The 17,287-nt window shown below is 43.1% G+C and overlaps 1 protein-coding gene across 7 annotated transcripts in view; it reads right to left on the reverse strand.

The window, feature by feature from the left end:
• Positions 1-17,287, reverse strand: part of ppm1ba (protein phosphatase, Mg2+/Mn2+ dependent, 1Ba) — a 193,205-nt gene that overhangs the window by 116,525 nt on the left and 59,393 nt on the right. For all 7 annotated transcript variants that reach the window (XM_038813517.1, XM_038813507.1, XM_038813478.1 and 4 more), the window contains exon 2: positions 2,162-3,018. In XM_038813517.1, the coding sequence (XP_038669445.1) occupies positions 2,162-3,007 (846 nt within the window). In that variant the 5' untranslated portion in view covers positions 3,008-3,018. The remainder of the gene's footprint in view (positions 1-2,161; positions 3,019-17,287) is intronic.

Genomic DNA, 17,287 nt, shown 5'->3' on the forward strand with positions numbered 1-17,287 from the left:
CTGTTGCGTTTTCCCAGCGTTTTTTTATTTATAATAATTATAATCTGTATGGTCACAAGTAGGCTTACATTAACACTGCAATGAAGTTACTGTGTAAAGCTATGAATAGACAACTTATATTTATACAGCATTCTTAACGTAACAAAACCTCAGGGCACTTTCACTGGAGCATTACAAAACCGTGTGACACTGCCATTTAAAGAGAGATTAGGTCAGATGACCAAAAGCTTGGTCAAATAGGTTGGTTTTAAGGGGTGTCTAAAAGAAGGAAGCAAGGACAAGAGACAGTGTGGTGTAGGATGGAAATTCCAGAGTTTGGGGCCGAGGCAACTGAATGAAGTCATCAACGTCGAAAAAATATAATTGGGAACTTGTCAGAATTAGTGGAACACACATTTTGCAGGGCTGTGAGGTGGAAGGGATTATATAAAGATAGGGAGGGGCCAGGCCACGGAGGGATTTGAAATCAAGGGTGAGAATTTTAAAATCAAGACATTGCTTGACTGGGAGCCAAGTAAGTCAGCAAGCTATATTGTTTGGGGAACAGAACATGCTGCAGTTAAGGCACAGGCAGCAGAGTTTAAAATGTCCTCAAATTTAGAGGGGGAAAAATGCATTTGAATAGTCAGTAGGCACGGATAAGGGTTTCAGCAGTATGAAACGGAGTAGATCAGCCGAGACAAGAATGAAGTCGAACAATGTTAGAGGCAAAATAGATAGTCGTAGTAATGGCAGGAAACGAGGTCAGAAGCTCATCATGGGTCAAGTGTGATACCAAGGTTGCAAACAGACTGGCTTAATCTCAGATTGCTGCTGGGGAGATTGATGGAGTTGGTAGTTAGAGAACAGAGACTACAGCAGGGACCAAAAACAATGGCTCAGTCTTTCCAATAGTTAATTTGAGGATATAAGGTTATATTTCATTCCAAGGCTTAGCTCTACAAAATATCTTTCAGATAACTTCGGCTGTTCGCAACAAACATGTACTGACCTTTCCCAACCAGACCGTGCTTATGGAACTCAAACTGTGTCCAACATTAGACATGATTACATGATTGGACAACATTTGCTAAACACTCCTGATTGTACTAAGAATTACACAGAAAACCAATTTAAGATCACCGGTCAGGCTCGCAGCGTGGCTCACTTATGCATGACAGCAGCCGTATATATTCACACATTAGGCCCTATCCTTTTCAGACAGAAGGAACACATCTTCAGCAATCAGAATCCATTTGCCAACCAATCAGCATTCTCATCTCATGCAGTATAAATTGTTGTTCCCTTTACTAATGATAATACTGCAATCTGGCCGGAGTGCAAAACAAAAAGTTTGAGATATCATGTCTCTTTTTTCAGCAATATGCAAGTTCTGCACTGCCAAATATCCTGGCTGATTTTCCTTCAACCTAGTCCAATTGTGCTGTACATGAGTTGGCACCTTTATCCACTAGCCACCAAGGAGTTCTCATACTAATAGTTGATTTAGAAGCTCTGAACACCTGTTACTGGATAAAATGTGTTCTAAATTGGGTAATAAGCTTATCCTTCCTCTTCTGAATAAATAGGTAACTATTCCAGACTTCTGACAAAAGCACAGTGGTGCTTTAAAATGCAAGGGGCAGCAGGGTAGCATGGTGGTTAGCATAAATGCTTCACAGCTCCAGGGTCCCAGGTTCGATTCCCGGCTGGGTCACTGTCTGTGTGGCGTCTGCACGTCCTCCCCCTGTGTGCGTGGGTTTCCTCCGGGTGCTCCGGTTTCCTCCCACAGTCCAAAGATGTGCGGGTTAGGTGGATTGGCCATGCTAAATTGCCCGTAGTGTCCTAATAAAAGTAAGGTTAAGGGGGGGGTTGTTGGGTTACGGGTATAGAGTGGATACGTGGGTTTGAGTAGGGTGATCATGGCTCGGCACAACATTGAGGGCCGAAGGGCCTGTTCTGTGCTGTACTCTTCTATGTCTATGTTCTATCTAGTGTTTAATTCACAAATAGTTAGCAATGACACCATGCACATCAGAGAAGTTCTGGTTGAGTCCATTTTCCTTCAAAGGCTGAAATCAATAATTCAATTGCTCTTAAAATTCAGTCCATATTAGATAAATACACAAGTTTAATTAACTCAAAACAATTCATAAGGAAATACATATATTAGATTAACTACCTTGTGTAAGCAGGTGTCCACCACCCAGTTGCAGACTTTCTCAAGGTCATCCGTTATCTCTAGTCTAGATCTAGCGAACTCACAGAGCTCCTCATTGGACATCACATCCCAAATGCCATCACACGCCAGTATTATAAACTCATCTTCTTCTGCTCTAAGAATTTCATACACTTCAGGCTCTGGAGATACCAGTTGTTCTGTAGGCCCCTTCCCATCGACACACTTGTAATCATAGTCCCCCAGTGCTCGTGACACGGCTAGTGATCCATTAACTCGTTGTATCATTACACTTCCCCCTGCATTCTGGATTCGTTCTTTCTCCCTTGGATTGCAAGGCTTATGATCCTGTGTTGAAAAGCAAAGTTGTGCATTTCTGTACAGAACAGCTCTTGAATCGCCACAGTTGATAAAGTATGTGTGCTCTGGGGAGATCATGACTGCTACAGCTGTTGACCCACTCCTGTCCATGCCGTTTCTCAGCTCTGAAAAATTACGCATGTACTCATCAATTTTCAAAAATCCAGTTCTGATACCGCTCTTGACATGTTCTATGGTAGGTTCAGTTGGATACCCAGACACATGTGTGCCTCTGAAGTCTTCGTTACTTGTTATGTGTTCAAGTAAGTGCTTTGAGCAGTAGTTTGCCACACGAGAGCCTGCATGACCATCATACACTGCGAAGAAGGACCATGTGTCCAAGCCTTGAGGAATGCCAACAATAGCTGTGTGAGCATCTTCCATCTCCACTCTCCAACCCTGCATGCTGCTAAGGCCATAACGCAAGTCATTTCCTGCACCATGTGCATTATGTTTCTCTGTTTTTGGTTTATCCAAAAATGCACCCATTTTTCACTTTCCTGAAAGATAACAAGAGACACACAGATAAAGATTTATTTGAAACATCAAAATCATGAAAAAAGCTCTATAATTGGGGAAAATGTAGCACGTCCAAAGGGTAAAAAACATTTGTTTACACTTGCATTTCTGTGGAAGTATATGCTAATATGTTTTTCTCCAAAAACTATTAAGGTGCCAGTAAATAGAAAATCTCTTCCATTAAAAACAAGACACAAAGCTCTTACCCAATTTACAAACTTCTCCAAATAAACAGAAATCAATTTGTAAAATTAAATTCACCACAGAACACGTAATTAAACAATCCTCCATACTCCTGGGTTTTCAAAGAAATTTCCATGATCATAATAAAACTTGCATAAGATCATAAAATCTCACATACATGAAAAATAAGCCAACCAGTACATCAGTTTTGAGAGAAAAAGGAACATTTTTTGCAAATTAAATACTTCTGAGGCTCACAAAATCCTAACCAGCAATACATACTCGTCTTGCAAGCTACCAACTGTCCATAATGCATTTTTAAAGACCACAGAACATTATTGTGCAGAGAATTTAATTTATACACGTTATTTTGAATATCACAATCCGATTTTAGATCTGAACAACTCAAAAGAAATAGCAATAATCACTTATTGTCACAAGTAGGCTTCAATGAAGTTACTGTGAAAAGCCCCTAGTCGCCACATTCCACCGCCTGTTCAGGGAGGCCGGTACGGGAATGGAACCCGCGTTGCTGGCCTCGTTCTGCATTAGAAGCCAGCTGTTTAGCCCACTGTGCTAAACCAGCATATATTGTTCACAAATGCTCCATGTTCCAGGTTAAAGGTAGAATATTAATACTGGAAAATATCAACTCTCAAATGCCAGATATTTGTTTCAAAAGTATTACTGGCATATTAATAAATTCACTTTTTTTATGCCACATTTGACTACTGTGCACTCTCATATTGGAATAAGTATTTCACTTAGGAATAGGGTATGCAAAAATATTATTTTACCAATAAACAGAGATGATCCATTTATCTATTTTGGGAAAAACAGAAGGCAAATTGTCTATATATACAAAACCGTGGGAATTTAATCAATCTGGATGTCAAACAAATTAAATAATTTTGCCAATGCTTCTCCTGACAAGTTTGGTAAACATCGTGCACAGAAGAGAAAGAGTAGCGATGGTGTGGGAAGAGAGGACAACATACACACAATGGCAGAGGAACGCTCACATGCCCCTTTGAAACAGGCTTGTTTCAAACACTAGCTTTCGGAGCACTGCTCCTTCCTCAAGTCCTGAGGAAGGAACAGTGCTCCGAAAGCTAGTGTTTGAAACAAGCCTGTTCGACTTTAACCTGGTGTTGTAAGACTTCTTCCTAAAATTTTAAGATCATCAGTCGGGCTCACAGTGTGTACACTTGTGTGCATGGAAGCTGCATATATTAATACACAGGGTCCAGTTCTTTAGACAGAAAGAACAATGCACACATTATACCTGTTTCAGCCAAACAAAACAAGTGATAGCCATTTGCTGGTTCATTCCAAGCTGCCCGGTTTAAATTTCAAACAATGCGTGGCAGTTTACTGTCAGTCACCATTACCTTGTGTTCTCCATGGCAATTATTCTACAAATCAGAGTCCACTTGCCAAACAATCAGTACTTTCTTTTCACAGTATAAAACTGTTGTTTTGCCTAACATTTTTTGAGTGCAAGATGAAATACTTCAACAAAGTGTCTTTTTCAACAATATTACATTAGTTTGGACCAAATTGTAACGAGTTGAAAAGTCAGCATGTGAGGTATTAGTTTGACACTTCCACAATATTGCATCATCAAATTCTAATCATTTTAAAAATACAATTCATTGTGAAAATGACTGATCTGCAAAATAATCGACAATTCAATTTTCTTTTCATTTCACCCATAAATACAAATATGTGAACCAGTATTACATTAGAATCGACCCCCACTAAGTGACATCTCAAATGGAGAAGTATTTAAATAGTTTTGAAAGATTTTTAAGAAGCTGAATTTATGGGAAGATACTGGGGGGAGGACAAGGTATCCTTGAAGGGGATTAAAGCCAAGTGGAATGAAGAGTTGGGGGAAGTCATGGAGCATGGTTTGTGGTGAGGGGTGTTCCGGAGGGTAGACGCCTCAACTTTGTGAGCGAGGTTGGAGCTGATGCAGTTGAAGGTGGTATATAGCCCGCACCTCATGAGGGTGAGGATGAGCCAACTCTTTGAGGGGGTGGAGGATGTGTATGAACGCTGTGGGAGCAGCCGCGCAAACCACGTTCACCTGTTTTGGTCCTGCCCAAAACCGGAGGGATATTGGAGGGAGGTTTTTAGGGTCATCTCAGGGATGGTGCATGTGAGGTTCTAACCAGGGCCCCGAGAAGCCATTTTCGGGGTATCAGACCAGCCCGGTCTGCAGGCGGGTGCGAGGGTAGATGTCTTAAACTTCGCCTCATTGATTGCCCAGATTGTCCTGTTGGGGTGGAGGTCAGCTTCTCTGCCCTGTGCCTCAGCTTGGCGGGGCAACCTGTTGGAATGTTTGACGCTCGAGAAGGTGAAGTTAGAGCTGATGGAGACGAAGACGATGGAAGGGTTCTCCAATTCATGGGCGTTGTTTATCTTGCATTTTCGAGAATTGGATGCCATCGAATACTAGGGCGGGGGTGTAGTTTAGTATATTGTTTGCCGTTTACGATGTGTGGGATGACTGGATTCTTTTTTGGTCTTTCTTGTTTTGTATTTGGAATGTAGGGGTGATGTTTGGGTTTGTATGTTGGAGGGGATGCTGGTTGGGAGATTACTATTGTATTTTTTATTGTTGGTTATCTTTTGTTAGTTGTATATTTGATGAAAAAGTGGAAAATGAGATGGAGAATAAAAATATTTTTTTGGAGTGAGGAAGCACAGCAACAGACAGGATTGGATTTGCAGTCAAATACTGTAGGCTGCAAAGCAGGCTACAAAAGTCAAGGAAGGAAGAGGGGGTGTGAAGTAACTGCAAGTCAGACGCAATGGTCTGATGGTGCAATGGCAGGGATATAACTGATAAGTAGATTTGCAACAGAATCCACTGAAATCCACAAATCATAATGGGAGCATTACTGTAGGGTATACTACTGACAAAATAGTGAAAAGGAAATAGCTTAAGAACTTTGTAAGCAAATCCATAAAATTAAAATTCATAATCATTAACCCCAAAAATCTGCTGTGTGGAGAAAAAAAAGGAAGAGAGGTTTTCCAGCATGTACAAGACGATTTTCTGACCCTAAGGTCGAGATGATCAAATGAGCGCAGCTCTACTAGACCCAGTAACGAGAAATGGACCAGGGCAGATAAGAAGAAAAAAAAACAAAGAAGAAAAGTACAGCACAGGAACAGGCCCTTCGGCCCTCCAAGCCTGCGCAAACCATGCTGCCCGTCTAAACTAAAATCTTCTACACTTCCAGGGTACGTATCACTCTACTCCCATCTCATCCATGTATTTGTCAAGATGCCCCTTGAACGTCACTATTGTCCCTGCTTCCACCACCTCCTCCGGCAGTGAGTTCCAGGCACCCATGTGTAAAAACTTACCTTGTACATCTCCTCTAAACCTTGCCCCTTGCACCTCAAAAGTAATTGACTCCTCTACTCTGGGAAAAGGTCTCTGACTATCCACTCTGTCTATGCCCCTCATAATTTTGTAGACCTCTATCAGGTCGCCACTCAACCTCTGTCGTTCCAGTGAGAACAAACCGAGTTTATTCAACCGTTCCTCATAGCTAATGCCCTCCATACCAGGCAACATCCTGGTAATCTCTTCTGCACCCTCTCTAAAACCTTCACATCCTTCTGGTAGTGTGGCGACCAGAATTGAACACTATACTCCAAATGTGGCCTAACTAAGGTTCTATACAGCTGCAACATGACTTACCAATTCCTATACTCAATGCATCGGCCAATGAAGGCAAGCATGCCGTATTGCCTTCTTGACTATCTTCTCCACCGGTGTTCCCCCCTTCAGTGACCTGTGGACCTCTACACCAAGATCTTTCTGACTGTCAATACTCTTGTGGGTTCTACCATTCACTGTATATTCCCTACCTGAATTAGACCTTCCAAAATGCATTACCTCACATTTGTCTGGATTAAACTCCATCTGCCATCTCTCTGCCCACGTCTCCAAACGATCTAAATCCTGCTGTATCCTCCGACAGTCCTCATTGCTCTCCGCAATTCCACCAATGTTTGTGTCGTCCACAAACCTAATCAGGCCAGTTACATTTTCCTCCAAATCATTTATATATACTACGAACAGCAACGGTCCCAGCACTGATCCCAGCGGAACACCACTTGTCACAGCCCTCCAATCAGAAAAGCACCCTTCCATTGCTACTCTCTGCCTTCTATGGCCTAGCAAATTCTGCATCCACCTTGCCATCATACCTCTGATCCCGTGTGACTTCACCTTTTGTACCAGACTGCCATGAGGGACCTTGTCAAAGGCCTTACTGAAGTCCATATGGACAACATCAACTGCCCTATCTGCATCAATCTTTGTAACCTCCTCGAAAAACTCGATATCAAGTTAGTGAGACACAACCTCCCCTTCACAAAACAGTGTTGCCTCTTGCTAATACGACCACTTGCTTCCAAATGGGAGTAGATCCTGTCTCGAAGAATTCTCTCCAGTAATTCTCCTACCACTGACATAAGGCTCACTGGCCTGTAGTTCCTTGGATTACTCTTGCTACTCTTCTTAAACAAAGGAACAACATTGGTATTTCCCCAGTCCTCTGGGACATCACCTGAAGTCAGTGAGGATCCGAAGATTTCTGTCAAGGCCTCCGCAATTTCCTCTCTTGCCTCCTTCAGTATTCTGGGGTAGATCCCATCAGGCCCTGGGGACTTATCCGCCTTAATATTTTTCAAGACACCCAACACCTCATCATTTTGGATCTCAATGTGACCCAGGCTATCTACACAGCCTTCTCCAGTCTCAACATCCACCAATTCCTTCTCTTTGGTGAATACTGATGCAAAGTATTCATTTAGTACCTCGCCCATTTCCTCTGGCTCCACACACAGATTCCCTCGCCTATCCTTCAGTGGGCCAAACCTTTCACTGGCTACCCTCTTGTTTTTTATGTACGTGTAAAAAGCCTTGGGGTTTTCCTTAACCCTATTTGCCAATGACTTTTCATGACCCCTTGCTGAAGTTCCTTCCTACTTTCCTTGTATTCCGCACAGGCTTAGTCTGTTCTCAGCCTTCCAGCCCTGACAAATGCCTCCTTTTTCTTTTTGACGAGGCCTACACTATCTCTCGTTATTCTAGGTTCCCAAAATTTGCCATATTTATCCTTCTTCCTCACAGGAACATGCCGGTCCTGAATTCCTTTCAACTGACATTTGAAAGCCTCCCACATGTCAGATGTTGATTCACCCTCAAAACATCCGTCCCCAATCTAGGTTCTTCAGTTCCCACCTAAAATTGTTATAATTAGCCTTCTCCCAATTTAGCACATTCACCCCCTAGGACTACTCATCCTTGTTCACCAGCACTTTAAAACTTACTGAATTGTGGTCACCGTTCCCGAAATGCTCCCCGACTGAAACTTCTGCCACCTGGCCGGGCTCATTCCCAATACCAGGTCCAGTACAGGCCCTTCCCTAGTTGGACTATGTACATATTGTTTTAAGAAGCCCTCCTGGATGCTCCTTACAAACTCTGCCCCGTCCAAGCCCCCGGCACTAAGTGAGTCCAAGTCAATATTGGGGAAGTTGAAGTCTCCCATCACAACAATCCGTTGCTTTTACTCCTTTCCAAAATCGGTCTACCTATCTGCTCCTCTATTTCCCGCTGGCTGTTGGGGGTCCTATAGTAGACCCTCAACATTGTGACTGCACCCTTCTTATTCCTGATCTCTACCCATATAGCCTCCTTGCCCTCTGATGTGTCCTCCTGCAGTACAGCTGTGATATTCTCCCTCACCAGTAGCGCAACTCCTCCACCCCTTTTACATCTCTCTCTATCCCGCCTGGAATATCTAAATCTTGGAATGTTTAGCTGCCAATCCTGTCCTTCCCTCAACCAGGTCTCTGTAATGGCAACAACATCATAGTTCCAAGTACTAATCCAAGCTCTAAGTTCATCTGCCTCACCCGTAATACTTCTTGCATTAAAACATATGCACTTCAGGCCACCTGTCACGCTGATTTCAACATCCCCCTGTCTGCTCTTCCTCAGAGCCATACTGGCCCTATTCCCTAGTTCTCCTTCAATGTTTTCACCTTCTGGCCTATTGCTCCGGTACCCACCCCCCTGCCATGCTAGCCCAAACCCTCCCATGTGACACTAGCAAACCTCGTGGCCAGGATATTGATGCCTCTCCAGTTAAGATGTAACCCGTCCTTCTTATACAGGTGACACCTGCCGAAGAAGAGCTCCCAGTGGTCCAGATAACGGAAATCCTCCCTCTTACACCAGCTGTTTAGCCACGTGTTTAGCTGTTCTATCTTCCTATTTCTAGTCTCACTGGCACGTGGCATAGGGAGTAACCCCAAGATTACAACCCTTGAGGTCCTGTCTTTTAACTTTCTGCCTAGCTCCCTGAACTCCTGCTGCAGGACCTCATCCCCTTCCTGCCTATGTCGTTAATACCAATATGTACCACGACCTCTGCCTGTTTGCCCTCCCTCTTCAAGATGCCCACTGCCTGTTCTGAGACATCCTGGACCCTGGCATCAGGGAGGCAACATACCATCCTGGAGTCTCTCCCACGTCCACAGAAGCGCCTATCTGTGCCCCTGACTATAGAGTCCCCGATGCCTATTGCTCTTCTGCGCTTTGACCTCCCTGCAGAACATCAGAGCCAGCCGTTGTGCCACTGCTCTGGCTACTGCTGTTTTCCCCTGATAGGATATTCACCTCGACAGTATCCAAAGGGGTATACCTGTTCAAGAGGGGGACAACCACAGCGGATTCCTGCACTGACTGCCTGCCCCTTCTGGTGGTGACACATCTCTCTGCAAGCATGAGGGAGGCAAGCATGGAAGAATACCTCGGGGATGATGATCACAATTAAATAAAAGGTTTCCGATAATGATTGAAAGAGATGATAAAGACCAAAGTAACAGACTACGGGGAAAAAATGCAGGATTGAGGGTGCAGCCAAAATACAAAATAAACTGGGGAAAAATATTTACGAAGATAAAGAAATGAGCAATATTAAAGGAGAGACTGATACAGTTCAGAAATATTTAAGACAAGGACAAAATTGAATCCAAAGAAAAAGGCATAAAGCAAAGTACAGAGATATTAAAAGGGACATGACAAGATAATTTGATGAGCTGCTGAGGAGAGAAATAAAGACATTAAAGACAAAGAGGAACTAGGAACTTGAAATATCAAAGAGTACAGAAAGTCATGACTTTTTTTGGCACACAACAAAAAGTAGTAGATAGATAGAGAAATACAGCACAGAACAGGCCCTTCGGCCCACGATGTTGTGCCGAACGTTTTGTCCTCGGTTAATCATAGATCATAGAATTTTGGACACTAAGGGCAATTTATCATGGTCAATCCACCTAACCTGCACATCTTTGGACTGTGGGAGGAAACCAGAGCACCCGGAGGAAACCCTCGCACACACGGGGAGGATGTGCAAACTCCACACAGACAGTGACCCAAGCCGGAATCGAACCTGAGCTGTGGTCGGCACAGAGCCATAAAAGGGATGAGCAAGATAATGACATATTAATGACATATAAGATGCTACTGAACTGGTAGATAAGGAACAGATATTTTGCCTCTATTTTTACTGGGAAGACAAAGATAGATTTGCAACGGTGGAGTTAGGAAAATAAGACCAATTAAACAAACTAAAAGAGAGCAACGCCCCAGATCTAGATGGATCACTTGATGGTACTCAAACCAGTAAAGAAACGTAGTGGCATGCATGTCCATATATAAAAATTCAAAAGAAAAAAAGGTGCCAGAGGGCAGGCATACAGCAAACGTTAGACACAGATAACACAAATATTAAAAGGTTAACAGATCAAAAGAAATTTATTTGTAAAAAGGGACAAGGACATGGGGAACTCTGCCACGTGTTATGCAATGTAAATAATCCAATAATTAAACACTGGAATGCGATATTCTCACTTTGCAGTGTTACTCAAATTGATTTAGTCAAATTAGCCTCAAAAGTGACTATGAATTACTAGTAGTATAAATACATTAGTCACCACAGACAGAGCATTGTTACCCATGACAAAAGGCATCAATGAAAATGTTCTCTTCCTTCCTGTCTCTAAAGATACTGCCCAATCTGCTGAGTGCTTCCAGAATATTCTCAGATTTCAAAATTTCTGGCATCTTCAACATTTTGCTTTTTATTTTGTTTTTAACCTCGTCCTTTCATTTCTCATTTACTGACTAGGTTTGATTCAAGCAAAACTCTTCTTGTACAGATAATATATATTTATATAGCACTATTTACATTATAAAATGTCCTAAGACACTTCACAGAAGCATAATAAAACAAAATGTCGCGTTGGCAAGTAGATTTTATGTCAGATGACCAAAGGTTTGGTCAAAGAGGTAGGTTTTAAGAAATGTCTTAAAGGAGTAAAACAAGGTCGATGCAGAGATGCGTAGGGGGGGGGAATTCCAGAGCTTGGGGTCGAGGCAGCTATAATAATAATCTTTATTGTCACAAGTTGACTTGCATTAACACTGCAATGATGTTACTGTGAAAAGTCCCTGGTTGTCACACTCCGGCACCTGTTCGGCTACACAGAGGGAGAATTCAGAATGTCCAATTCACCTAACAGCACATCTTTCGGGACTTCTGGGAGGAAACTGGAGCACCCGAGGAAACCCACGCAGACAGGGGGAGAATAGGCAGACTCCACACAGACAGTGACCCAAGCCAGGAATCAAACCTGGGACCCTAGTGTTGTGAAACAACAGTGCTAACCACTGTGCTGCTCAAAATGCATAGACACTAATGGTGGAGCAATTTAACTTGAGGATGCACAAGAGTCCAGAATTAGATGAACACACGTCTTGAAGGATTGTGTGGCTGGAGATTACAGAGATATAGAGGGGCAAAGTCATGGAGAGATTTGAAAACAATGAGAATTTTAAAATCAATACATTGACGGGTACCAATTAAGTCAGCATCATTAATATCAGTAGGTCCAAATAATTGCTGTTTTGGAAAAGGGCTAGTCTCACGAATGGCTGTTTCACAGCCATCATCCTCCCAATAAACATTTTTTACAGATTAAATTTTGGAACTCCAACCTTAAAGGTCCTGATATTACATTCTTCCATGCACCAATATCCTGGCTATTTTACACAGATCTAAAACATATTTTATATGATGGAAAGTTGATTAATGAAATGGGTTCAAAACCCATTTATAAAATAAGAAAAGGCTACAATATTTTAACAACAACGTAGTAATTAGGAGTAGAAATAGTCAATTCAGCCATTCGCCCCTGCTCCGCCATGCAATCAGATCATGGCTGATCTCTTCCTGGGCTCAGATCCAACTCCCTGCTTGTTCTCCATATCCCTTCAACCAGTTTTTTAAAAATCAGAAATATATCTGTCTCCTTCTTGAAACCATTTAATGATTCAGACTCCACCGCACTATGCGACAGTGAGTTCCACTCACTACCCTCGTGAGTAGTTCCTCCTCATTTCCCAGTTTTAAATCTACTGCCTCTCAACCCATATCGGTGACCTCTCGTTCTAGATTGCCCCACAAGGGGGAACATAATGTCAACATTTATTTTATCAATTCCTCTTAGTATTTTATATACCTCGATCAGGTGAATGTCCTCTGAACCGCCTCCAATGCCACAGCAACCTTCCTCAAATGAGAGCAAAACGGCACACAATACTCTAAATGTGATCACACCAACACCCCATACAATTGCAACAACACCTCTTATTTTTATACGCCAGTCCTTTTGCAATAAATTCTAAAATACCATTTGCCTTTTTATTACATGCTCTACCTGCATACCAACTTTGTGATTCGACCTGTTGTTATTTGGTGCATTTTATAAAACAATTTTTTTTTTTTTTTTTTAAAATCGAACACTCATTAGTGTTATACAAGCAAAATACTCTAGATGCTGTAAATCTGAAACCAATACGAGTTTTGAGGAAGTGTCATCTGGAGGCGATACATTAACTATTTCTCTCTCCACTGATGCTGTCAGACCTGCTGAGTTTTTCCAGCGATTTGTTTTTAATTTCAATGTTTATTGGGGCAGCACAGTGGCGCAGTGGCAGCACTGCAGTCTCACGGCACCGAGGTCCCAGGTTAGATTCCGGCTCTGGGTCACTATCCATGTGGAGTTTGCACATTCTCCCCATGTTTGCATAGGTTTCACCCCACAACCCAAAGATGTACAAGGTAGGTGGACTGAACATGCTAAGTTGCCCCTTAATTGGAAAAAAATGAATTGAGTACTCTAAATTTTATTTTTTTTAAATTAATGTTTATTTGGAATGTGTCTATTAATAAACAGAGTATTTATTCTGACTGCCTTGCATGGTCCGTCTTTTGGGAAAAGGGATGAGTTTTCCTCCCACTGCTGGAGTCACTCAGGAGGATTTGAACGAGTATGGCGGGGGGGGAACCAGAGTGTTACCTTAGAAGGTAACCTGGAGGGGAAAGAGAACAAAAGTAAGAGAATAACATCACCCTGTCTGCTCAAATGCAGTGGTTTAAAGTGTACTTGTGTCAACGCCAGAGGTTTAGCAGGTAAGGCAGATGAAAATAGAGCACTTATTAGTACTTGGAACTCTGATGTTGTGGCTATCACAGATACGTGGTTAAAGGAAGGACAGGATTGTTAGCTGAATGTTGGAAGATTTGGATGTTTCAGGAGAGAAACAGGGGGATGTAAAAGGGGTGGGGGAGTAGCATTACTGGTCAAGGAGAATATTATAACCGTACTGCAGGAGGACACCTCAGAGGGCCGATACAATGAGGCAATCTGGGCAGAGCTCAGGAACAGGAAAGGGACAATCACAATGTTGAGCATTTATTACAGGATCCCCAACTACCAGTGAGAGACAGAGGAGCAGAGAATTTTAGATAGATGCAAAAGTAACAGGTTGTTGTGGTGGGGGATTTTAATTTCCCCTATTTTGACTGGGACTCACTTAGTGCTAGGGGTTTGGATGGGGCAGAGTTTGTAAGGTGTATCCAAGCAAGTTTCTTGGCGCAATATGCAGATTGAGGTGGTTGAGGTTTCAGTAGGGGAACATTTTGGGAGTAGTGACCACAATTCCGTAAGTTTTAAGGTACTTCTGGTTAGGGATGAGGGTAACCCTCGCATTAAGGAGCTAAACTGGGGAAAGGCAAGTTACAATAACATTAGACAGGAATTGAAGAATTTGGATAAGGTGTGACTGTTGAAGGGCAAATCAACATCGGGCATGTGGGAGTCTTTCAAGTGACAGTTGATCAGGATTCAGGAAAGTCACGTTCCTGAGAGAACAAAGGATAAGTATGGGAAGTTGGATAATAAGAAAAAGGGAAGTTTTTGGACGGTCTAGAAGGGTGGGGACAGTCAGAAAAGTAGGAAGGTACTTAAGTGGGAAATTAGGAGGACTAAGAAGGGTCATGAAAAATCATTGCCAAATAGGATTACGGTAAATCTCAAAGCATTTTATTCATATGTAAAAGCAAGAGGATGGCCAGGGAAAGGACTGGACAACTTAAGGACAACGGGGGAATCTATGTGTTGAGGCAGAGGAAATGGGCAAGGTACTAACTGAGTACTTTGCATCAGTGTTCACCAAAGAAAAGGACTTTGTGTAAGATGATTCCGGGGTATGGTGTGTGGACAGTCTTGGCTCATGTTGACATCAAAAAGGAGGTGTTATTGGGTCTTTTAAAGAAATGATAGATACGTCTCCTGGGCCGGATGGGATTTACCCCAGAATACTGAGCGAGGCAAGGGAGGAAATTGCTGGGGTCTTAAGTGACATTGTATCCTTATTGGCTACAGGTTAGATCCCAGAGGACTGGAGAATAGCTAATGTGGTACCGCTGTTTAAGAGAGGTAGCAGGGATAATCCAGGAAACTGTAGGCCGGTGAGCCTCACATCGGCAGGAGGTAAATTATTGGAGAGAATTCTCAGGGACAGGATTTATACCCATTTGGAAAGAAACTGAGTCATTAGCGATAGCATGGTTTTGTGACGGGGAGGTTGTGCCTCACTAACTTGATCAAGTTTTTTGAGGAGGTGACAAAGATGACTGATATGGGGAGGGTGGTGGATGTTGTTTACATAGACTTCGGTAAAGCCTTTGACAAGGTTTCTCATGGCAGACTGTTACAAAAGGTGAAGTCACACTGGATCAGAGGTGAGGAGACAAGCTGGATACAGAACTGGCTCGGTCACAGAAGGCAAAAGGTAGCAGTAGAAGGTTGTTTTTCTGATTGGAAGATTGTGACTTGTGGTGTTCCACTAGGATCTGTGCTGGGTCCACTGATGTTTGTAGTATACATAAACGATTTGGAGGAAAATGTAGCTGGTCTGATAAGGTTCGCGGATGACACCAAGGTTGGTGGAGTGGCAGATAGTGTTGAGGATTGTCAAGAGGATACAGCAGGATATAGATAGGTTGGAGACTTGGGCAGAGAAATGGCAAATGGAGTTTAATCCAGACAAGTGTGAGGTAATGCATTTTGGTAGGTCTACCATAGAGGGGAAATATACCATAAATAGCAAACCTCTTGGGAATTTAGAAGGTCAGAGAGATCTGGGGTGTGCAGGTCCACAGATCTTTGAAAGTGGCACCACAAGTGGACACGGTAGTCAAGAAAGAATATGGAATGCTTACCTTCATTGGACGGGGCATCGAGTAGAAAAACTGGCAGGTCATGCTACAGTTGTGTAGAACCTTGGTATGGCCGCACTTGGAATACTGCACACAATTCTGGTCGCCACACAACGAGAAGGATATTGAGGTTTTGGAGAGGTTGCAGAGGAGGTTTACCAGGATGTTGCCTGGTCTGGAGGGTGTTAACCACGCGGAGAGGTTGAATAGACTCGGGAGTGTTTTCAGTAGAACGATGGAGGATGAGGAGTGACCTGAGAGGGGTCTACAAGATTATGAGGGGCATGGATAGAATGGATGTGCAGGCACTCTTTCCCAGGGTGGAGGAGTCAGTCACTAGGAGGCATAGGTTTAAGGTCTGTGGGACAAAGTTTAGAGATGTGCGAGGTAGGCTTTTTTTTATAAACACAAAGGGTGATGAGTGCCTGGAATGTATTGCCAGGGGAGGTTGTGGAAGCAGACACATTAACGGAGTTCAAAAGGCAACCTGACAAATACATGTATAGGATCTGTATAGAGTGGTATGGCACGAGAAAGTGCTGAGGCTTTGGCCAAGGGTGGTATCATGATCGGCACAGGCTTGGAGGCTCAAAAGGCTCGTTACAGTACTGTATTATTCCTTGTTCTTTGAACAATCAACACTTCGAAGTTTGAACACTGCTATATTAGGGCAGCATGGTAGCATAGTGGTTAGCATTGTGGCTTCACAGCGCCAGGGTCCCAGGTTCGATCCACTTCTGGGTCATTGTCTGTGCGGAGTCTGCACTTTCTCCCAGTGTCTGCGTGGGATTCCTCCGGGTGCTCAGATTTCCTCCCACAGTCCAAACACGTGCCGGTTAGGTGGATAGGCCGTTCTAAATTGCCTTTAGTGTCAAAAAAGGTTAGGAGGTGTCATTGGGTTAAGGGGATAGGGTTGAAGTGAGGGCTTACGTGGGCGGTGCAGACTCGATGGGCCGAAAAGCCTCCTTCTGCACAGTATGCTCTATGTTCTATATTAAGTGACTGATATAAAAGGGTAAAATAGCGAACATGCTGAAAATTGAAACACAGACGGCCAACGGTGGCATTGTGGTTATCACTGTTGCTTCACGGCGCTGAGGCCCCAGGTTCGATCCCGGCTCTGGGTCACTGTCCGCGTGGAGTTTGCAAATTCACCCAGTGTTTGCATGGGTTTCGCCCCCACAACCCAAAGGTGTGCAGGATAGGTGGATTGCCCCTTAATTGGCAAAAAATAATTGGGTCCTTTAAATTTATTTTTAAAGAGACTGTCTACACCTCTGACTGCCTTGGGAAAGCGGGCAGCATTATCAAAGATCCCTCACAACCGGGGTATTCACTCTTCCAACTTCTTCCATCGAGCAGTAGTTACGTTCAAATACAGCTTCTTCCCCACTGTTACCAG

Source organism: Scyliorhinus canicula, chromosome 1 (assembly GCF_902713615.1).
Source record: "Scyliorhinus canicula chromosome 1, sScyCan1.1, whole genome shotgun sequence".
NCBI classification, from domain to species: Eukaryota; Metazoa; Chordata; class Chondrichthyes; order Carcharhiniformes; family Scyliorhinidae; genus Scyliorhinus; species Scyliorhinus canicula.